General features: G+C 45.0%; 1 protein-coding gene across 1 annotated transcript in view; it reads left to right on the forward strand.

Annotated features, from left to right (window-relative positions):
• Positions 1–5,381: 5,381 nt before the first annotated feature.
• The window catches only part of LOC147905229 (TCP-1/cpn60 chaperonin family protein), an 81,035-nt gene continuing 62,252 nt past the window's right edge, over positions 5,382–24,164 (forward strand). Inside the window, exon 1 of the mRNA XM_087394279.1 lies at positions 5,382–5,714. Coding sequence (XP_087250405.1) covers positions 5,516–5,714 — 199 coding nt within the window. The 5' untranslated portion in view covers positions 5,382–5,515. The remainder of the gene's footprint in view (positions 5,715–24,164) is intronic.

Below are 24,164 nucleotides of genomic sequence, written 5' to 3' on the forward strand. Positions count from 1 at the left end.
TGCCTTGTATACATATGCAAAAACACACAATTAAGAAAGGCTGTTTAAGGAAAACTAAAAGGCAATGTACAAACACATATGTGAAAGAATACAATGTATATGTATGGTATCCAATAAAACTAGGCTTGGAATTCAAACTTAATCATTTTGCCTTCAAAGTTGATGACAAACAGATAACCTCCTTCCCTCCTTCCCCCCTCTATCCTCCCCGCTCTTGTAAATTATGGAGGTTAAATATTAAGAGGCCTCTTGTATGTATACTCAAAACTATAAATAAAGTTACATGTATGAATATACATATAATGATACAACCCCTAAGATGCATAGCATGGAGTTGGTAAGATTGCGTGTGCGGCGGGTTTTAACCCGACGTGCGTGGGGTTAGAGTTGACCACTATTTTTGACAAGATTTGGTTATTAATTATGCTAGCTGTTAGAGATTTTGTCAGGTGTTTGGTTGTCAGTCAATGTTAGTGACAGTAGTCCTTAGTTGACAGTATCATTTGTTGTGGCTCAATCAATGGTATCTTTGTTGTGGATTCTTTGAGTTTCCTAGGCCTTTGTGTAGTGTTTGGAGTGTGTGAGGACTGGTTTTCTAGTTAACCTACCTTCTAAACAACAAGAAACAACCAAAATGAGTCAACAATAGCAAAAAACAAGAAAGTTTGGATCAAAATGGAAGGTTTTATTCCCAACATGGACTGTTTGTCATCCTCAACACCTTGAAACTTCAACCCAATCATCACTTTTCATCTTTTCCAATGGGACGAGACATCATCCAACGTTTAGCAATGATTCAAAGCACTCCTTTCTAGATTTTGAGACCTCCAATGCACACAAAACTACAACAAACCACCCAAAAACCCATGTTATTCTCTCAGCGTATGCATTGCGTAGGCTAACCTGATGCTTCTCTTTGGAAACTCTCTGGCTGATGGAATTTTTGGGATTCTTTGAGTTTCCCAGGGCTTTGTGTAGTGTTCCCGTAGTGTTTGGAGTGTGTAGGACTGGTTTTCTAGCTAGCCTACCTTCCAAACAACAAGAAACAACCAAAATGAATTTAAAAAGGCAAAAAACAAGCAAGTTTGGATCAAAATGGAAGGTTTTCTTCCCAAGATGGACTGTTTGTCATTCCCAAGACCTTGAAATTTCAACCCAATCATCACTTTTAATATTTTCCAATGGGATGAGACTTCATCCAACATTTAGCAATGATTCAAAGCACTCCCCCCTACATTTTGAGACCTCCAATGCACACAAAACTACAACAAACCACCAAAAAACTTCCAAAAAATAGTTCGAGGATTTTCTCTCTTCCTTCACTCTCTTTTCTTCACCTTTTCAACTCACACTCTACACTAAACTCCACAACCAAGCTTCATGGTGATGGGAGTAATGGAAGAAGCATGTTCCTTAAACTTGCATATTTACAACTGAAGACTTTCTAGCTTTTATACATAGCACCTTTTGAAGGGAGGGCCTACTCCTCCTCACCACTCTCTTTATTTATGATGTATTAACCACTTGGCCATGCCAAGGCGAGATCCCCTTCCTATTCTAGCCTCTCCTCCACTCTAATTCCTTGGGGTTTAACAATTGTACTCGTGACTTTAGGGTTAGTTGTAGTTCTACTTTTGTGGTTATTGATGATTGAAGGTTGATACATTAGCATTATATTTTCCAATTTTTATCAATTTGGTAATAGTCTACAAGGTTGATATATTATCTTTTAATTTGTAATCTCATGTATGGAATACTAAGACATTTCTTTATCGCCTATTCGATGCATGTATCACTTTTTTTGTTTTTACAACATTTATTTGGAGTAGCAGCGGCTTCTTGTAGAGAAACAACTGAATTTGTTGTGACAAATTCGAGCATGGAACCAGCCACTCTCTCTCTCTATATATGTGTGTGTGTGTGTGTGTGTGTACATACATATATACATATATATGTGTGTGTGTGAGACACACACACACACACACACACACATACACACATATATATATGGACATATTACCCCTCTTTTAGTACAACATCGAGGCCCTTTCAGTCCCACTAAAATATCATGAGGTGAACTAGGTTATGTGAGAGGATGTCTTAAAGCTACACACATTCATGACCTAATTGACACCCAATGAGCTTCCTGTGAAGTTTAGCTTCCATAGACACCACTGTTTGTGGATTTGAGGGGAGGGCTTAATTGACCCACTAGGGAAAATTTTTGTGCATTGCAACTAGATGCAATGGATCCCCCCTTTACAATCACGAATACCCTTACATGTTCTCCTAGTAATAGTTACACTTAGTTCTAAGATCTATACCTAGTGCATTCATGGACACACTTCTATACACAACCCAGATAGTGGTCAGTTGCCTTGCATACATGCAAAAATACACAATTAACAAAGGCTGTCTAGGGAAAACTAAAAGGCAATGTACAAACACATATGTGAAAGAATACAATGTATATGTATGATATCCAATAAAACTAATCATTTTGCCTTCAAAGTTGACAACAAACAGATGACCCCCTTCCCTCCTTCCCCCCTTTGTCCTCCTCCTCCTCAATCTTGTAAATTATGGAGGTTAAATATTAAGAGGCCTCTTGTATGTATGTTCAAAACTATAAAATAAAGCTACATGTATGAATATCTATCTATACTTACTTATTTTGAAGAATCCACGTGCCCTTTAAAGGCTATGCCACGTGCCCCTCAAAGGGGAGTCCTCTTCTTAGCAAGAAGGAAAAGGCAAGCTTATGAAACATTTGGCTCAGTGGAGGCTCGGGGAGGTTTGGAAAGGAGGAAATGAGGCTCGGGCAGGGAGGGCAGAATCCGAATCCGACACGCTCACAGGGAGGCACAGTCATTGGATTGAAGGAGGAAATGAGCAGCCACATAGCCAAGGAGGGCAGTCTAATGAGCAGACTCAAACTCTGACACGCGCACAGGGAGGCGCAATCAATGGACTGACAATGGTAGCGCGCAAACTGCATGCCATGTGTCGCATCGAACCTATGCACTGGGCCCTTGGGTTCTTGTAGGGTGGTACGTGGCGCGACACGGGTGGCAGCGCGGGTTGCGATTGCAAACTCTAGGTGGCGGGTTGCAGTTGCAGACTCCCAACGGCACGGCTGCACGATGACATTGCAAGATAGATCACGGGCAGATTACAAGAGGGACCTGAGAGGAGAGAGAGAAATATAAATCTATCAATTAATAAATAAAAATATATATGATACATAAATATAAATAAATAAATAAAAATATATATATATATGTATATATATTTATAATAAATATTTATTTATCTTTATATATGATTATATAAATATAAATAAATAAATATATGTTTATATCTATATTTATGTTATATATATTATATATATGTATATTTATTTATTACAAAGATTATTTATCTTTATATACGAGTACACGATGTAAATATATATAAATATATGTGTGTTTATTTACATTTAGATATTTATACATATATTCTCTCTCTCTCTCTCTCTCTCTCTCTCTCTCTCCCCTCCCTAGAGAGAAAGAGAGATACAAATCTATAAATGTGTTATGTATATATACACGCAAAAAAAAATTAAAAAAATAAATAAATAAATATATATATAAATGTAAATAAAATATAAATATATATCAAAATAAACAAATAAATAAAGTATATAAATTTATACAAATATATATATACATATGTGTTTATTTGAATTTTTATATATCTATATATGTGTGCGTGTGGGGGGGGGGAGAGAAAGAGAGAGATTTCTATAAATACATATAAGAGAGAGAGGAGAGTGGGGGAGGGAAGTGGGAAAGATGACAGTTAGAGAGGAGGGGGAAGTGGAAGAGAGAGAGAGAGAGAGAGAGAGCTTTAGAGAGGGAGGGAGAGAGAGAGAGAGAGAAAGGGAGAGAGAGAGAGAGAGGGGGGGGGCGGGGGGAAGGGGGGGGAGAGAGAGAGAGAGAGAGAGAGAGAGAGAGAGAGAGAGAGAGAGAGAGAGAGAGAGAGAGAGAGAGAGCGAGAGAGAGAGAGAGCATGCGTATAACACACACACACACACACACACACACACACACAAAACAAACTTTATCTTCTTCCTTGATGGATGCAATGGTGGGTATAATTAACGAGGGGAAATAGTGAACTGGTTAGGTAGGCAACTCGAGATCAGCGAGAATGAATTGGCAATCAATGGCCTAAGAGCAGAGGATACAACTATCTCAGGGTTGGAATAGAGAACTTGAAGACTATTGATGACTCTATTGGAGCTAAAATAGAGGTATTGCAAAGCCATCCTAGTTGTCAAAGTTGTTGGGCATTACCCATAAATTTGTTGGTTGACAAGGAAACTCATACCAAAATATTTAGCATGTTGAGCTAAGATGGGATGTTGCTGGCATAGATCAATATGTTGTCCAGCTACGTAACTAGCTAAGGCAATTGTTACATCACCCATTAAATTATTTCTAACAAGATCAAGCCACTGTACTTTGTTCATCTATCAAGCTCCTATTGAATGGCTTTGAAGAGTTGCTTCAATAAAGATGAAGCTGTGTTAGGGCCAAGCAGTTTCCCAAGGTCAGAGAGAGATAATTTGTTGTTTGACAAGGAAACTCATGCCAGAATATTCAGCATGTTCAGCTCAGATGGGATGTTGCCCGAGAGATGATGCATGCATAGATCATTATGTTGTAGTGCTAAGTAACTAGCTAAGGCAATTGTTACATCACCCATTAAATTATTTCTAACAAGAGCAAGCCACCACACTTCGTTCATCTACCAAGCTCCTTTGTGTGTGAGAGAGAGAGAGAGAGAGAGAGAGAGAGAGAGAGGAGTGGGTTAGAGAGAGAGACTAGAGAGATAGAGAGAGAGAGCAGAAAGAGAGTAGATAGATAGAGAGAGAGAGAGAGGAAAGAGAGACAAGAGAGAGATATAGAAAGAGAGAGAGAGTAGATAGAGATAGAAATAGAGATAAGAGAGAGAGAGGGAGGGAGGACAGAGATAGAGAGAGATAAGAGAGAGAGTAAAGAGTAGAGAGAGAGAGAGAGAGAGAGAGAGAGAGAGAGAGAGAGAGAGGGAGTCCTCTTCTCAGCAAGAAGGAAAAGGCAAGCTTCTAAAACATTGAGAGAGAGAGAGAGAGAGAGAGAGAGAGAGAGAGAGAGAGAGAGAGATGGAAGGGGGCCCCTAACCCGTCGTAGATAGGTCAAGCTACTCGTACATGTAACGATACAACCCCTAAGATGCATAGCTTGTTTGTGTTCTCCCTAGTCGGAAGACCACATTGCCCAACAACAATGCCCACTTGAATAGATACACCATTGAAACGAATGTATCAAGACAAATGAAGTTGCAAGAGAAAACAACCTCCAAATTCATGTAACATAGTGACCACAAGGGGCTATTTGGATTTCCCTCCTAATTGAATACCCTAGAATTGCATCCTCAAAAGCGCCTTCTTTAGACCACAATTCTTGGCTGCCTTTTCCCTCCGAGCTTCGCCATGGCCCTCGCCTTCGATGAATATGGGCGCCCTTTCATTATCATCCGCGAGCAGGAGCAGAAGACTCGAATCCGCGGCCTGGAGGCTCAGAAGGCCAACATCATGGCTGCCAAATCAGTTGCTCGAATCTTGCGCACCTCGTTGGGACCAAAGGGCATGGACAAAATGCTTCAAAGTCCCGATGGCGATGTTACTATTAGTGAGTTTATTCTGCGAGAGATATTCTGCCCGTTCATTAGAGCGTTTGGTTAGTACGTGCTGTGGCTCCCAGCGAAAAGCTCTCTTAATACGCTCTGCATCTAAATAGAAGTTACGACCTTCCCGCTACTAAAGCGGAACCTGATACGTGATCAACACTCGCTAGACGGTTCCTCGATGCGGCATTTTTGATGGGTCCACCTTCAGCGAATGCTATGTTTAGGAGAGTAAACTTTTAATGGCGCGCACTTCCACTGAGCAAAACAAACCACCATCTAGCAGCAGCTCACAGACTCATTATCATCTTTACTCGTCTAGACATAGTGCCCAACTATCTTTCTTGTGCTTGGAATAAATGGGATATATTAGGTGTGCAGGATCATTTCAGTCTGAAAAATCTAATCGACTTCGTCATGGCTGAGTTTGCCCTTCACCTCCGGAGTGCCGACAGAAACTCAGTACGAAGACTTTGTATAAATGGATGCTCAAGTATGTGTGGGTGTGTGGATTTGTATGTGTGAGAGCATACTTTTATACTATGGTCTACACCCACTGTTGGGCGCTGATGACGTAAGTGGGGATGTCATAGTAGCTAGTCCCTGCTATGCGTGATGGAGTTTATGGTTTTCAATCTTATGAGTGACTCTCGTGAGATTGAAACTGCACTATGTTGTGTTTTTAGAGGATGAGTTTGGGATTGTTCCTGGATTCATCTATGTATATGAAAAATCTAATCCACGTTTATGAGCAACCACATTTTGCAAAAGTCATACTGCTTTTCAAAGGGAAAATATATATGGGAATTTTCTTCAAACATATCTTATAAATCTTCCATTATAATTGATATAGGTTGTGGCACGTTGTTTGTGGATACATATACAGGTTGCACTTACAAATTTTGGCAGTCTTTTATATCACTACGCCAAAATTTGAGCTAAAATCTCATCAGCGTTTATGAGCAACCACATTATATATGGGAATTTTCTTCAAACATATCTTATAAATCTTCCAATATAATTGATATAGGTTGTGGCACGTTGTTTGTAGATACATATACAAGTTGCAATTACAATTTTTTGGCAGTCTTTGATATCACCATGCCAAACTTTGAGCTTGTAGAAGTAGGAATATAGCTTGCTTGTTCTATTAGCTTGCTTGTTCTATGCTTTACAAGTTGATCGTTACTTTGTTTTCAGTTCTCAGATTCTATGAGTGAGTGTTCGCTTCCTCTTTTGATTGTGTGTAAGTTTCTGGTGTGGGTCTCCAATCTCTTTGGACCATGAGTTCTTGTTGGAGTGTATCGAGGAGAGGGTGAGTGTTTTAGTTTTCAAGTCTAGGTGAGCCTCAGCGTGTGGGGGTTGGAGATGTGTTTCCTTCTTTTTTAGTCTCGAGGTTTTTTTGGGTGAGAGTTTGAGGGTTGTGAGATTCCTTACATTGTGGGGGTGAGGTGTTTCAACTACTCGAACTAGTTGGCTTTTTGGAACCTTTGCGAAGAGAACAACCAATAGGGGAGTTGCAACCAATGTGTTGTAGATATCATAGTCAAAGAGTGTGTTGGTGTGAAGTGTTGGTGTGTAGTACTAGGTGATCTAGTGCTAGTCTATTTGTGAGTCTTGTGTGAGTACCATGTGTCATCATAGGACTTATCCCACATGCACTAGGTGCTAGTGTGAGTGTGTAGCCTATATAAAGGCTTGTACTTCACTTGTCATGATATACTTGATGAATGAATGAAAGCCTTTTGTCATGTCTTCATTTTAGTATCATTCCTCACACCCTAACCTTCTCTCTCTCTCTCTCTCTTTCTCTCTCTCCACCATGTTTCTAATTTTATGATCTAGAAATGGAAGAGAGTGATGAGTTGAGTGATCATCTAGCCCGGTTTCAATCTCTTGTTCAACAACTCTCAAGTTTAAAAAGTGTACTTGATGATGAAGATAAGATGGTGTTCTTATGAATAGTATGCATGGAATTTCTCGCTTTGAGCACTCTTGAAATCCTTTGTCCTGCCAACTACCACGTTTGATGATAAGGTTGAAGGATCGTTGCAATAAGGAAGCCGCTTGCCTCTCATGTCGATCATGCATTTGCTTCCACAAGCTATCGTAGAAACAACTAGAATAGTGTAGGCTTGCTCACCACCAACCATTACGTTCGTGAGTAAAGAACTTGAGAAATTGGGACGTCCCCTCGGAGCCACGAGTTGAGTTGTTGGCATATCTTCCAACCAGTTCCCAACGAGCCTGGTGTCCCATACCACCGAGTGGCTCCCAAAGACTTTGGAACCGTTGTTGGTTCTTGAATCACGCTAGGATGTAGGTGCACGTTCACGACATGATCCAGGATCAGACCGACAAGGAGAAACTAGACTTACTGCTTTTTACTCTATTGAAAACCGAACCCTTGGGCTCCTTATATAGACATGAGCCCAGTATGCCTAAAATAGCAAGAAAGCCTAATTCATAACCCTAATCCATGTGTGCCCTTGCAACTCAACTCGAGAATTGTTTCACTTAATCTTGTATTTTGTGATTGTCCTGTTTTTGACCTGATGCTCACGAGATCCAAGAATACTTTTAGGTTCATGTGGTACAAAGGTTAAATCTTTAACCTTTATGAGTTCTTGAGGAGTCACAAGATGATCCTGAGCCCCCAATAATTCCTTTAGTCTACTAACATGAAAAATTGGATGCACTCTTACATTAGGAGGCAATTCTAGTTCATATGCAAGTTGTCCAATTGATCTTATTATCATGAATGAACCACAGTGACTGGGGGATAATTTCTTAACCTTACCAGTATTTAGGCTCTTGGATTCCTTGGGAATGTGTAACTATACCTGCATTCCTAAAGAGAACTCTCTGGGTGAAATCGTTGCTCTATTAGCTAGATTTAGATGCTCGTTTGGAAGAGACTCAAATGAAATCGTTTAGACTTCACAAGTAGTTGTAGCTTGAATGAAGAGTTTTTGGACTACTTTTTGATTAGCCTTCTCCTTTAGTGCTTGCCTTCGACATGGTTGAGTCTGCCCTTCACCTCCGAAGTGCTGACAGAAACTCAGTACGAAGACTTTGTATAAATGGATGCTCAAGTATGTGTGTGTGTGGATGTGTATGTGTGAGAGCATATTTTTATACTTTGGTCTACACCCACTGTTGGACGCTGATGACATCGGTGGGGATGTCGTAGTAGCTAGTCCCTGCTATGCGTGATGGAGTTTATGGTTTTCAATCTTATAAGTTACTAGCGTGAGATTGAAATTGCACTATGTTGTGTTTTTAGAGGATGCGTTTGGGAATGTTCTTGGATTCATCTAGGTATATACTCTTTTTGTCTGGCCATTAGATTGGGGATGCCCTTAGGAACTCAAATTACGAGTGATATCTAACTTGTAAAAAATAAGTGTCCAATAGTCACATATAAACTTAGAGTCCCTATCGCTATCTATGTTAATGGGCAAACCATATAGCCTCACACATGCAAATTTCACGTTGGGAAGTTTTCATCCAAGTGCGATAATTCTTTCTATCTTAAATGGCGCGTTGCCCTATCAGCTAGATTTAGATTTAGATGCTCGTTTGGGAGAGACTAAAATGAAATCGTTCAGACTTCACAAGCAGTTGTAGCTTGAATGAAGAGATTTGGACTACTTTTTGATTAATCTTCTTCTTTAGTGCTAGCCTTCGTCATGGTTGAGTTTGCCCTTCACCTCCGGAGTGCCGACAGAAACTCAGTATGAGTATAAATGGATGCTCAAGTATGTGTGGGTGTGTGGATTTGTATGTGTGAGTTTGCCCTTCACCTTCGGAGTGACGACAGAAACTCAGTACGAAGACTTTGTATAAATGGATGCTCAAGTATGTGTGGGTGTGTGGATTTGTATGTGTGAGAGCATACTTTTATACTATGGTCTACACCCACTATTGGGCGCTGATGATGTCAGTGGGGATGTCATAATAGCTAGTCCCTGCTATATGTGATGGAGTTTATGGTTTTCAATCTTATGAGTGACTCTCGTGAGATTGAAACTGCACTATGTTGTGTTTTTAAAGGATGAGTTTGGGAATGTTCTTGGATTCATCTAGGTATAAACCATATAGCCTAAATAATTGGTCAACATACCTTTGAGCCAATTGACTTGTTGTGATGGTTGTGATGGTTGATCTAGTAGGTAAAAATCTTTCCATCTTTGTCAAATGATCTATTGTAACCTAAATGGCATCATGGCCCTTGCGCGAATTGGCAAACTGGTAATAAAATTCATAGAAATACTTTCCCATTATTACTTAGAATATGCAATGGCTGTAATAAACCTACGCTCTGTGGGCATTCAACCTTAGTCACTTGATAAATTTGAAAACCTAGCATATAATTCTCAACAAACCCCTCATCTTAGGCGAGCATAAGTATGCTTCACCAAAGATAGTGTCCTATGTACACCTGGTGTCTTGAACTAGGTGCATCATGACACTCTCGGAGAATCTTGGATCAAAGATCCGATAAAACCGATATACAAATCTTTTCATTTCGGAACATCAAGCCATACCGAATAATCCACTGGCCTCCTGCGGCCTATATCCTAGGTAGCACAATCCCGGAGTCTTGATCAATCATGGACGTCCCATTTTGGACCTTATTGTTGGAAAGGTCACCTCCCCATTTGTAAGCCCCCATATGAGGAGAGCGTGGGGGAGGGAGACCTAGGCCAGAATGTGCCCAAGAGAAAAGAAAGAGAGGGGGCTGCCACATGGGCAACACCTCACATCAAAGAGACCAGCATGGTTGCAATGAACGGAACCTGTGGAAGGAGCAGATGGTGGGGACAGCAAGTCCTGGATCTAACCTGGCAGGAGATCAGTCAGGGGCAACAGATATGGCGCGGGATTGCAAAGATAAAGGCGCCTATGTGGAGGGCATCTGTGTGCAGATGGTCAGCCTCCAACAGAGCCTACAGGTGGTGCAACCATGGAAGGGAGCAGCAGCCCCTGGGTCGGCCATTGGCTGAGGCTGGTGGGTCTGGTTGGAGCCAGCAAATCAGTCCTGGAGATGGACTGGCCAGGGGGGCTGAATCCCTGGAACAAAGGCTGTAAAAGGGCCTAGAGAAGACCCTTATATAGGATCCTGGTTGGGCTGGTAGGGGCAGCCAACCAGGTCGGTTTTAGGGCAGACAGAAAGTTGGCCATTTAGGGGTCTGCCAGTCGGTTCTTGCAGCAGGCCTTGGGGACTATAAAAGGGGAGGCCCTAGGCCTCACAAATCATTCAACAGCTCAGCCATCAGAGGAGCAGCAGGAGCAGCTACACTCACACCCTCAGGCCTACATCCAGGAGGCAGAGGAGACTAGGAGTTGCTGCAGACAGAGTTCATCTAGGGCTGGACCTTGGCTGTCTTCTAGGGCAGCAAGGTGTTTGGATCTTTGGACGGAAAGTCTACTTACGCTCGAGGTGGAGCACGCGGGCTCGAGTCTAGAGATAGTAAGCAGATAGTAGAAGTACCTTGTGGTAAGATCAGAGGACCACACCATTGGTGGGACTCTGTATCTATCTCTTTTGTATTGTGTCCATAGCTTTGGATGGAAATACATTATTTTGTTGGTTTCTCTATTTGGCTGGTTCATTGTCTATTGATGAGTCTGCACATCTATTCTATGCACATTAAGTTAAGAAGTTTGTGATTCCACACCCCACACGCACATTGTGTGAGCTCTTGGGCATTACTATTAGTATTCCGCTGTGCGTACCCTCTGTTGGGTCATTTCTAACACTTATGCTCATAAGAACCGAAGTGACTATCAGTTGCGTATAGCCCTCTCAAGAATTGAAATAGATAAGAGGTATCTCCGTAAATCACATAGCATTTACCGTCTTAATCCGACTTCGAGCATTAGCTACACTATTCAAGAAACCTTCTCAATGCCGGATCTCAAAATCAAAATCTTGCATCAAGGTGGTCCATCTAGCCTCTCTCTCCCTCATATTAGTCCCATCGCACACATACTTGATTAATTGATGATCAGTCAACACGGCAAATCTGGAATCATACAGATAGTGTCTCCCTTGAGAGCATACACCATTGCATAAACCTCGTTCTCTAGGTTGGCCAACAATATGGAGTGTCATCTAGGTTTTACTCTCAAAAGCAATTGGTCTGTCCTCTTGGAATAATGCTGTCCCAAGGCATAATCATTCGCATTGCCCAGGTAGGATCGTGCAATGCTAGAACAGGTGATTCCTTGACACAAACTTTCAACGTGTTGAAAGCCTTGTTCAATTCTTGAGTCCAAGTGATAGGCTGATTGGACCGATGTCCATGACCTTTCAATATGTTGGTCAAGGGAACCGTGATTTTAGAATAATTATGCACTGACTTTCTTAGGAAGACAATAAATCCTAGGAAAGAACAATGTTGTTTCATAGATTGAGGTATTAACAAATCCAAAATCTTCTGAATGCGATCTAGATCAATGCCGACCCCTTCACTTGAGATCTTGTGTTCCAAGTAAATGATCTCCTTCATAAAGAAGTTGCATTTACTCATATTGGCATACAATTGATGATGTCTTCCTAACATTAAGACAATGCTGAGGTGGCCAATATGGTCCTCTAACATCTTGTTGTGAACTAAGATGTCATCGAAGAACGCGACGATAAACTTGCCCAAATAATCTCAGAACAAGTCGTTCATCATTTGTTGGAACCGTGATTTTAGAATAATCATGCACTGACTTTCTTAGGAAGACAATAGATCCTAGGCAAGAACAACATTGTTTCAGAGATTGAGGTATCGACAAATCTAAAATCTTTTGAATGCGATCTAGATCAATGCCAACCCCTTCCCTTTAGATCTTGTGTTGTAAGTAAATGATCTTCATAAAGAAGTCACATTTACTCATCTTGGCATACAACTGATTATGTCTCCATAACATTAAGACAATCCTGAGGTGGCCAATATGGTCCTCTAACGTCTTGTTGTAAATCAAGATGTCATCCAAGAACACGACGATAAACTTGCCCAAATAATCTCAGAAGAATTCGTTCATCATTTGTTGGAAGGTTGCGAGAGCATTAATCAATCCAAAAGGAAATATGAGAAACTCGTAATGGCCATACCTAGTTCAAAAGACCATCTTTTCGATATGTTTTACATAAATGCGTATCTGGTGATAGCTAGTATGCAAATCAATCTTAGTGAAATATTTCGCTCTCGCCAAGCTAACTATTAAGTTGTCAGATCAAGGGAGAGGATATTTATTCTTAATTATCACTTTATTTAATTGTTTATAATCAACACACATTCTCCATGTATTATTATTTTTCTTCCTTACAAAGCAGATGCAGTCAAGGGTGATTTACTTGGGCATATATATGTTAGAAATCAATGACCCCACTTGTGAGCCCGTGATTGGAGGGGGCAAAGGGGCATTGGATGGGGTTTTGGAGGGGATTGATGGCTGTGGGGAGGCACCTCTAGAGGCAGATCTGGGGGCTGCATATGTGAAGCAAGGCAGCAGCCCAAAGGGCCATGAAGGAGGCCCTTTCATAGGGCAACCAAGGCAGGCCAAGAGCTGACCAAACAGGTCAGTCCACACGCTGAAAAAATCGGTACAAAGGGCAAGGGTCTGCCCGCTGCTGGTCGGCTTTGCAGCCCTGCTCCAGGGGCTATATAAAGCCCCCCCTACTCCCTCAATCTCCATCAGCCAACAAGGCAGCGCGGAGCAGGAGAAGACATCGAGAGAGTTCTCAGTTTTGTGAGCCAGCCTTGCTACTCATCTTGCGCTCACCTTGAGCTGTGTTTTGCCTATTATTTGGTGGAGGAATATTATTTGAGTTCTCTCTCTTGTGTATGCTGTTTATGCTCTATCTTGTGAGTGAGCTCCAAAGGACTAAATCTATGCGATGATCCATTGAGGTAAATCTTTTGGCATTGGGTTGGAAAATTGAAATACATCACTGAATTCATTCAACAAGTTCTTGGTGTTCAAACACATCCAACCTGTTTTTAAACTACTCTATCCCAAGTAGCAAGTCCACATGACTAAGTGCATAACATAGCACGTCAAAATATCGTCGTATGCCTGAATCTTGATTGGAAGGTCCTCAACCTTGTGATCCCAAAACTACTTCTCAATAGGAAGGTGCACCTCGTTGGTGTAATTGCTAAGTGCTATGGTCAGCCCCAATCTCTATAATTCACAAAATTGTGAGAGCTGCTTGGATTGAAGAGAACATGTACTTATTGATCCCTCACTTCTGTTGAGATTGACATCTCCAGGTGTTCTGTACAGAGTGAGGGCCTTTGATGTGGGTGTGCCCGCCCAGTGAGAGAGGTCTCAGTTAGTCCGTATTCAGGTTCTTTTTCGACCTCCACAGGACTCGCTCCAGCACAATTCCGGCACCCACGAGACAGGGCCGAAGCGGGGGATAGAGGGGGACAGACCAGGCCGACCAACCCTGGCCGACCAGCTCCTGGCCGACCAACTCTGGCCGACCAGCCCCTGGCCGACCAGCTCCTGGCCGACCAGCTGGTCGGCCCAGTTGGCTGACCGACCAGCTGGTCGGCCCAGGCCACCTACCCTGGCCTCCCCTACATAAGGGCCCTCCCCCTCCTCATTTTGATCATCTTCTGGTGCAGCTCCTCAGGCCTCCTGCAGCTCTCTGCCTCCTCCAGTGCTCCTCTGCTGCCCTGCTGCCTGCCCTCGCTCCCCTTGCAGATCTTTCACCCCTGCCTGTTGCTGTCCTTCAGTTCAGCCCTGGTGTTCCTGCTTCTCAGCTCATATTTGCACCTCTCCTTCCAGCTTCCGCTGCTGCCTTTGAGTGCCCGCATTGCTGAGCTTCTGAACAGCATTACTCTGCCTTCTACAGTCTCTCTCAGGCTCTTCTAGCAGGCTGTACTACAGGTTTTGTATTGCTGTTATAGAGCAGTATTTTCTCCTCTATTTACTATTTATGAGGATTGTATCTACATTTTACTGCTTCATTGAGGGCTGAATTACAGCAACCTTTCAGGCCTACTGGTGTCTCATGCTTTCCTGTTATATTCACTCACTGCTCATATATTAACATGGTATCAGAGCACCAGAATACTCTCTGATCTTGGAGCTCCTGTAGTGATGAAGTAGAAGGAGCTCGTCCTCGTCGGCAACTCTCTTTCCCGCTGACTACAGAGCTCTCTTCCTCCCCTATATATATATATATATTTTTTGCTGCCTTCCTCTCGTCGACAGCCCCGTTCCAGATTTCGATCTGCTCACCAGCACCTATTCTCCTGGTCGGCTGCCCTCTTCAGCCCCTGGTTGCTGTCCACTCCCTGTTTCCAGTCATGGCTGCTGAAACAAAAGATTCCGCTCCGGATCTCCGCGTTCCCCCTATGTCCAGCTTCTTTCAAGAGTCTGACAAGCCTGTACGCATCCCCACCCTTCCTACATTTCCAGATGCTCGACAGTTGGATGGGACCAACTATTCCCTTTGGAAAGTTCAGATGGCATCCGTATTGGAATCTTATGATCTTGCCAAGTTTGTTGATCTCGGGATCCCTCGTCCGACCCCTGAGGATGATCCGCATGCTTCTCTTATCTGGGACAAATTGAATGCTCGTGTGCGCTCGTTCATCTTTCTCAATTGTCAACCAGGGGTTCTCAATCATATCAAGCACCTTACTTCTGCACGTGCTATTTGGGAATTCCTTGATGGCATGTATCTTCGCGTCACTCCCATGAAACGTATCTCCTTGGAAGTTCAGCTTCGTCGCCTCGATCCGGCTACTTCCTCTTCCATACGGGACCACATCAATAAAATGCAGAGCATGCATCGGGACATCCTCCATGCAGGCAAGGATATCTCCTTCGAAGATATGGCTATTACTCTCTTATCTCATGTTATTACAGACAGTCGATACGCCGCATTCTATTCTTCTCTTATTACCTCTGGCCGTCTCAGCACCATCACTTGGGAGGAACTTGTCCCCATGATGATGGATCAGGAGGAACAGTTCATCAAATCCTCTGATGGCCCTTCTGAGGCTCTTGTGGCCCACCGTCCTAAACCTCGATCCAAGAATGCTCCGTCCTTTGCCGCTAGCTCATCTTCTTCGGATCCCTCCACAGCGACCGTCCTGCTCCCAAAGGCAATTGCAATCACTGTGGCACTCCCGGCCATTATTGGCGCAATTGTCCCTACCGCAAACACAAACGAGCCGACGCACCCATGGCCGCTGCGGCTGATGCTTCCCTTACCCCCACCCTTGCATTTGTTAACCTTGAGCTCTTGAATTCGGTACCCCTTTCTGAAGTAGAGTCATTGGCTCTCCATAGTTCCGATGCTCGTGAATGGATCGTTGATAGTGGGGCTTCTCGGCATATGACCCCCTCCTCCTCGCTGCTCCAGGATCTCACTCCTCATCCTGGTCGTGTCTGCATCGGCGACAAGCACTCTATTCCTGTTCATTCAGAGGGCTCTCTTGATATTATTCCTGATGGCAAAGGGGGTAAACACTCCTCTCGTGTTCTTTATGTTCCGTCTCTCGGCTTTCATCTCCTTTCTGTTCATCAGATTTGTCAAAACAATATGAAGGTCGAGTTTGAAGCAACCTCTGTTACCATCCGCGATCGTGCTACAGGACAGCCGGTTTGGACCGGCCATTCTACTAACGGTATCTACAAGCTTGTTGCCCTTCCCTCCCTTACAGGCACCTCCCTTGGTGACCTTTGGCACTACCGGTTTGGTCATCTACACATTGATGCTCTCCATCGTGCATTCCGTGACCAGCTTGTCCCCGGCCTCCCTGACGTCGGCACTCGCCAAGGTCTGTGTCCCTCTTGTATATTGGGCAAACAACATCGCGAGCCGTTCGCCCGTCATGCCTCTCGCCGTGCCACCGTTTCGCTTGGCGTTGTTCACCTCGACTTATGTGGCCCTATGCAAGTTATGTCACTGGGGGGAGCCTCGTACTACATGCTCCTTGTTGATGACTTCAGTGCTATTCTTGGATCTATTTTCTTTCCCACAAGGATCTGGCTTTCAGTCGATTCCAGACCTGGCTGGCCCTTGTCGAGAAAGAATCCAACCACTCGCTCAAAATTCTTCGTGCTGATAAGGGTGGCGAGTTCACCTCTCTCGAGTTTGATCGGTTCTTGAGTAGTCATGGTGTCAAACGGGAATTTGCCAACACCGGTACCCCTTCTGATAATGGCGTGGTTGAACGTAAACATCGTACCGGCTTTGAAATGGCTCGGACAATGCTGACTCACAGTCAGCTCCCTCAGTCCCTCTGGGCTGAGGCCATGATGACAGCGATCCATACTCTTAACCGCTCTCCGACATCAGCGGTTCCAGGCATGACCCCTTATCAGGCTTACTATGGTTCTAAGCCCGATGTTTCTCATTTTCGAGTGTTTGGCTGTGATGCTTATGTTCATATTCCTAAATCTGATCGTGGAAAGCTTGATCCTAAGTCCCACCAGCTCTTGTTTGTGGGCTACAACTCCGTCTCCACTGGATATCGCCTATATGATCCCCGCCGCCGCATCATCTCCGTGAGCAGGGATGTCATTTTTGACGAGCAGGTCCTTCCGCCATCCTCCGACTCTCCTCCTGTTCTTGGAGATCCGTCTAATGCCCCGGAGCCCTCTACCCCTCCACCTGCCTCGTCCCCCGTTACATCTCCTCCTATTCCCTCTCCTCCGCCTCCTTCTCCGACTCCAACCTCGTCTGCTCCTCCCTTGGAACCCCGCTCGGTACGTGTTCCGCGATGGCTCACTGATACTCTCCGCTCCTCCGGTCTTGAGGATCCCTACTCCGAACCGCACCCTGATGATGGTCCTCGTCGCTCTCATCGCCACCCCCCACCATCCTCTTCTGATCCCCTCCATGTCAATTACGCCCTTATGTCTCGCATCCTCGCCACTCGCGAGCCAACTACCGTTCCTCAGGCTCTGGACCAGCCTCATTGGAAACAAGCTATGGAAGCGGAAATTCATGCTCTTCTTCGGAACCACACATGGGACCTTGTTCCTCGTCCCTCTCACCGTTCCGTGATCGGTGTCCGGTGGATATTCAAAACAAAGTACGCCTCTGATGGCTCTGTCGACAAGTATAAAGCTCGGCTGGTGGCTAAAGGCTATGCTCAACGACCCGGCATCGACTATGGGGAGACCTTTGCACCTACCGCCCGGATGAGCACCATCCGAACGATGCTTGCTCTTGCGGCCCACCATCAGTGGCCCATTTTTCAAATGGACGTCAAATCTGCGTTTTTGAATGGGGATCTTCAAGAAGAGGTATATGTGGATCAGCCACCCGGCTTCATTGTTTCTCGTTCTCCTACCATGGTCTGTCGCCTTCGCAAGGCCCTCTACGGTCTCAAGCAAGCTCCTAGGGCCTGGAATCAGCGTATTGATACTTTCTTCTGCCACCAAGGGCTTCATCGCTCTCTGGCTGATCCCAATCTTTATCTCTTTCATGAAGGACAGCTTCATACCTTCATCATTCTTTATGTGGATGATCTGATTCTTACTGGGAGTCATACCACTCATATCCTTGCCATTAAAGTTGCTCTTCAAACTGAATTTGAGATGACGGATATGGGCCTCCTCCATTTTTTCTTGGGTCTCGAGATTTGGCAGACCAAGAGGGGGTATTTTGTCTCTCAGCAGCGCTATGTTCACGAGCTCCTCGAAACTTTCCACATGGCTGATTGTCGGCCCATCACTTCTCCCATGGATCCCAACTCTAAACTCTCTGCTTCTGGGTCCACTGCTTATCCTGATGCCTCCCTCTACCGCCAGCTTGTTGGTTCTCTTATCTGGCTCCTTAACACTCGGCTGGATCTCGGCTTCTCTGTCGGCACCCTCAGTACCTTTATGCAAACCCCTTCGCTTTCTCATTGGCAGGCTGCTCGTCGTCTCCTCCGCTATCTTCAGGGAACCTCTACTTTCGGGCTCCTATATACTGCCGGTGGCTCCTCTCCTTCCCCGCTCACTCTCCGAGGTTGGAGTGACTCTGATTGGGCTGGCGACCCTGATTCTCGCCGCTCTACCACGGGCTATGTTTTCTCCTTTGGCTCTGCGGCTATCTCCTGGTCCAGTAAATGACAACCCACGGTCGCCCTATCATCCACCGAGGCTGAGTATCGTGCCATGTGTAGTGCCACTTGTGAGGCTGTGTGGCTTCGGCGCCTTCTTCTCGATTGTGGTTTTCAGCAACACGCTCCTACCACACTTTTTTGTGACAATCAAAGCTGTCTCGCCCTTGCTCGCAATCCGGTCTTCCATGCTCGGACAAAGCACATCGAAGTTCAGTACCACTACACTCGGGATAAGGTTCTTGACGGTACCATTTTGCTCCTCTTCAGCACCACTACCGACAACATCGCCGACATTTTCACCAAACCCGTTTCCTCTCCCCTCCTCCAGCGTCATGCTAGCTCTTTGGGTCTTGTGCCACACCTTGGAGCTGAGAGGGGGTGTTGAGATTGACATCTCCAGGTGTTCTGTACAGAGTGAGGGCCTTTGATGTGGGTGTGCCCGCCCAGTGAGAGAGGTCTCAGTTAGTCCGTATTCAGGTTCTTTTTCGACCTCCACAGGACTCGCTCCAGCACAATTCCGGCACCCATGAGACAGGGCCGAAGCGGGGGACAGAGGGGGACAGACCAGGCCGACCAACCCTGGCCGACCAGCTCCTGGCCGACCAACTCTGGCCGACCAGCCCCTGGCCGACCAGCTCCTGGCCAGGGTAGGTGGTCGGCCCAGTTGGCTGACCGACCAGCTGGTCGGCCTAGGCCAACTGGGCCGACCACCTACCCTGGCCTCCCCTACATAAGGGCCCTCCCCCTCATTTTGATCATCTTCTGGTGCAGCTCCTCAGGCCTCCTGCAGCTCTCTGCCTCCTCCAGTGCTCCTCTGCTGCCAAGCTGCCTGCCCTCGCTCCCCTTGCAGATCTTTCACCCCTGCCTGTTGCTGTCCTTCAGTTCAGCCCTGGTGTTCCTGCTTCTCAGCTCATATTTGCACCTCTCCTTCCAGCTTCCGCTGCTGCCTTTGAGTGCCCGCATTGCTGAGCTTCTGAACAGCATTACTCTGCCTTCTACAGTCTCTCTCAGGCTCTTCTAGCAGGCTGTACTACAGGTTTTGTATTGCTGTTATAGAGCAGTATTTTCTCCTCTATTTATGAGGATTGTATCTACATTTTACTGCTTCATTGAGGGCTGAATTACAGCAACCTTTCAGGCCTACTGGTGTCTCATGCTTTCCTGTTATATTCACTCACTGCTCATATATTAACAACTTCTCCATAGAATCCTTCACTTCTCCAGAGGCTCGAAAAAGGTGATGTGGGCTAAACAATTTATGATTAAAAATGCAATTACAAATAATAGGGCAAGTGATAACGTTAACTAAAATACCTGTCAAAGAAGTTTTGGTTGGCAGCTTTAGACTTCCCTCCATGACCCGGTTTCAGCTAAGGTTCTGCTCCTTGTGGGGAACCCTTCTATTTTTTGACATTTAGACTTGGTATGACCATGTTCCTCGTAGATGAAGCATCTTCCCTCTTTCTTGAGACGTAATGTGTGTAGAAAACGGTCTCTATTGCTCTTTGTCGATTTCAACTTCTTCTTGGAAGGGCTGTCCTAAGACTTGCCCTCCTTGGTTCCAAAAGACCACTTGAAGAACTTGCGTTTGTTCTTCCGTCCTGTATCCAAGGTGGTTGTTCGCTTTGCTGAGGTTGTTGTATCATCATATATGGGTGCATAGTTTATGGCCTATGTTCGCGAAATTAAGTTATCCTTTCAGAAAGAGATCAAGGATCTTAAGTTGACCCATCAGCAAGAGATAAACGCTCTTAAATTGGAGATTCACTCACTAAAAGAAGCCAAACTCACGGGAACTACAGGTACACCCGCTTCCTACAAAGTGGTACTCTTGTTGTTCTTAACCTGTAGCTTATACGAATAAGGTAGTCCATCAATGAAAAATCCCAATAAATTGATGGGATCCATCTTTGGTGTAAGGGTGTGCAACTCTTTGGACTTTTGTAGATAATTCTCTTTAAGTTCCCACTGAAGGGGAATTTATGGGTCAATCAAATTTGCGGAGTGCACATTGAGACAGAGGGAGAGAGAGAGATAGAGAGAAAGAAAGCAAGAAAGAAAGTTCATTTAAGTCTTCGGAAGACCGATGGGTCACAGAGAGAGAGAGAGAGAGAGAGAGAGAGAGAGAGAGAGAGAGAGAGAGAGGGATATATATATATATATATATATATATATATATAGAGAGAGAGAGAGAGAGAGAGAGAGAGAAGAAAGAAACTATTATTATCGTCCTCTGGGGGCCTGAAATCGACCCATGGGACCCAATGGAATGTTACAAAAAGTCTCCTTCTTTGAAGAAGGGTGGAGTGGACAGCTAGCATGTTGCTACCTGTGTAATACATTGGTCACGGTATGCAAGGACCTCGGTAATGTAATTGCCCAAGGCTGCGAGGTGAGGATGGGAAAGCAAGCTCTCCAAACTGTTGTGATGCTGCGTGACATTGCTGAAATCTTCTCTTAGATGCTCATATCGCGGACATGTCAAAAGAACATGTGCCTCATTTTCCACTTCATCTAAGTTGCATAGCTGGCAAAGTCTTTGTTTCCTTGATACTCCTTCCCATGCTTTTTTCTCCACTTCTAGGGAGTGTGATAGAGTTCGGATGATTGCGATGCTTCTTCTTGCCCTGAGAGAGATAGGTGTGCATATATATTTGTGTGCTTTGTTCTCTTTTTGAGAGTATGTGGTCCAATAGTTGGGGTTGATATTCTCACAATAATATTTATATTTGGTCCTTTTCTTCGTTGATTGCCATTTACTGTGTAGTGCTTCTAAAAGGGCTGTAGAAAATGTCCTTTTCTCCTCTTCCCTTGGCATTGCATCTAGGTAAGAAGCAACTTCCCATCTTTGGAACCAGCCTTTAATGTCATACCCCCATCCACAGAGAGAGAGAGAGAGAGAGAGAGAGAGAGAGAGAGAGAGAGAGAGAGGGGGGGCGGGAGAGAGGGAGGGAGGGATATATATATATATATATATAGAGAGAGAGAGAGAGAGAGAGAGAGAGAGAGAGGCCTCGCGGGCCTATGGGACAAAGTAAGTAAAGGGCACGCTAGGACCCTTGCTGAGTACTAATCTATGCTAACAAAATCATAATCATGAACAGAAATAGTCAATTGCAATTGCATAGTGGACCAGATCATTCTAGCTAGTATCAGGTACAGATTGAAAAACAAGTCAGTCTCGGAGTTGGACTCAAGCTTGTAACAGTGATGTCTCTCCGGTGGGCTGCAAAGATGTCTTGTATCTGCGTCTGTCAAGCTGTCTCACACTGTGGTGGGGGACGCGGTCTACTCGCTCTTTGAACTCTTTGAGCTATGTCCAGACTCCGGAGTGACCCTCGTCTCTGTCGGTCCCCCCTGAGGAAAGCTGTGATAGGTCGGACTCTCAATAGAGTGTACTCTGGGGACTCTATCTCGCACATGTGGTCTCTGCATCCCTCTCTCGGTAGTATCGTGTTGGCTGCTCATCCAGACTGCTCTCATGTCGGCTAGCTCCTCCTCCTCCACTCCACTGTGTCCTGGGGTTGACTCAAATGTATAGAAGTTTGTGACGTGTCGTTGTGCCCAGTCATCTTCTCTGTCTTGTGGTGGTCTGGCCATCCCTTGCTGCTCTCTGATTTGTCGCAGTGGTGTCTCCCTGTGCCGATGCATCTTCATCAGATAAAGCTCGATACAGACCTGGTCATGGAAATGGATCAGTCGTGATAAAGGGCCGAAGCCACTCCCCTCCATATAGAGACGTGCCAAGGCCTATCCTTCTCAGGGGAAACTTACTCAGCTCCTAGAGGGCGGAGTTGTGCCCATGCCCTGGATAGAAGGTTTGCATTTGGGATAGGCCCCTGTTCTGCATATATATCCTCGAAGGCATGCATAGACAGAGTGCAATTGGGCTAGTTTGCAGTTAGGCATTTGCTCTCCATGAAGCTTGCGGAGAGTTGCAAAAGATGACAAGTATAGAGAAGTGTGACAGGTGGTGGCTGAGGAGAAGACAAGTGTTAAGATTGACTTGCTTATCCTTATATTTTTAAAACTAGAAATTGATCATGGAGGGAGGACCTTAATCATGCAAGAGAAATCATTGTACTTAGTGCACAATCACAATGCTGGTCTGAGAGCATTCAGCAAGACACGGGTAGGTTTTGGCTGGTAGCGCCCTCGGATCTCATAGTAGGTTGGGCAGACACAGAGAAAATGGTCCTCTGTCTCAACCGCCCCAGCGTACATAGCGTGCAGACCCGTTGCTCGTTGGGTATACCTGTTGCTCTCCCTGCCTTGATCCTCAATTGTGATGGGATGAAACCTGCATCTGACCATGGCAATTCTCAGTGCATGAGTCCTCCAGATACTAGGGTCTTATGATGAATCCCTCCTTTGATACGCTCAAGAAGTGGTCGCGGTAAAATTGCATCTTGGTGGGGAGCTCCTGGTCCTCCCCCCAAGTTTGGGATGTATGAAGCTGGAGGAGGTCTAACCGTATGATACGGTTGATCTCTTCTCGCAGACCACGTCCTTCTCCGCCACCCCAACTTGAGATAGTTCGACAGATGCAAATTTGAGACATTTTCACTGCTCGCAGACGAGCCACCATTATGCCGGGCTTCGGCTTCTGAGCTTGAGCCTCAGTGTTCAACTGGTTGCTAGTCTCTCGTTTATATTTGATTCTTGCTCGAGCTATTGAGCTCTGTAGATCAGTTTTAGTAGGTTTAACAATTCATCCATTTAGCAGTCTTAGCACTCAGCAAGGGCCCTAGTGCGCCCTTTGCTCAAGCCCATCGAGGCTTGTATGAGATCTTCCTTTTAGTGCATTTTATACTTTGTCCCATAGGCCCATGAGGCCTTCCGCGGATGTTAATACATCTCTCTTTTTTTTTCCTCGAGAAAAGAACTTCTATTGATGCTTGTAAAAAAACGATCATACAAGTTGGCAAATACCATAAAGGTGCCAACCGTGAAAATCAACGAAATATCAAATGCTGGCTGTCAGAAAGACACTCCTATTGCCAGAGATCCTAGCTCATTGCCTAGGGATTCTTTATAAGAGGGGCTAACAACCAGGGTGGTGGACTATACAACCATCTGATCCCTCTCGAGGTAATGTTGTAGAAAACACTTGCAGGCCAAGCCTTGCAGAAACGTTCCCTTCGTGCGGCGGTAGCTTGAGAACCTGGAGAGCCTCGCTCCCAAGTGGCGCGAAGCGTGAAGATGATGTCATGCGAGATGGCTACCAAGGTGGCCGACGGTGGAACATGGTGCTGGCCCATAACCCAGCTGCAACGAGCAACCCAGGTGTTCCATGCTGTAATGCTGCTATCTCCCACACGCTGTCCTTTGACGAAGGAAGACTTCAATGACTAGTGGGAGGGGTCGCCTCAT

This window comes from Dipteris shenzhenensis, chromosome 1, assembly GCF_047967505.1.
Source record: "Dipteris shenzhenensis isolate YYH24624 ecotype China chromosome 1, Dip_SZ_1.0, whole genome shotgun sequence".
Classification (NCBI taxonomy): Eukaryota; Viridiplantae; Streptophyta; class Polypodiopsida; order Gleicheniales; family Dipteridaceae; genus Dipteris; species Dipteris shenzhenensis.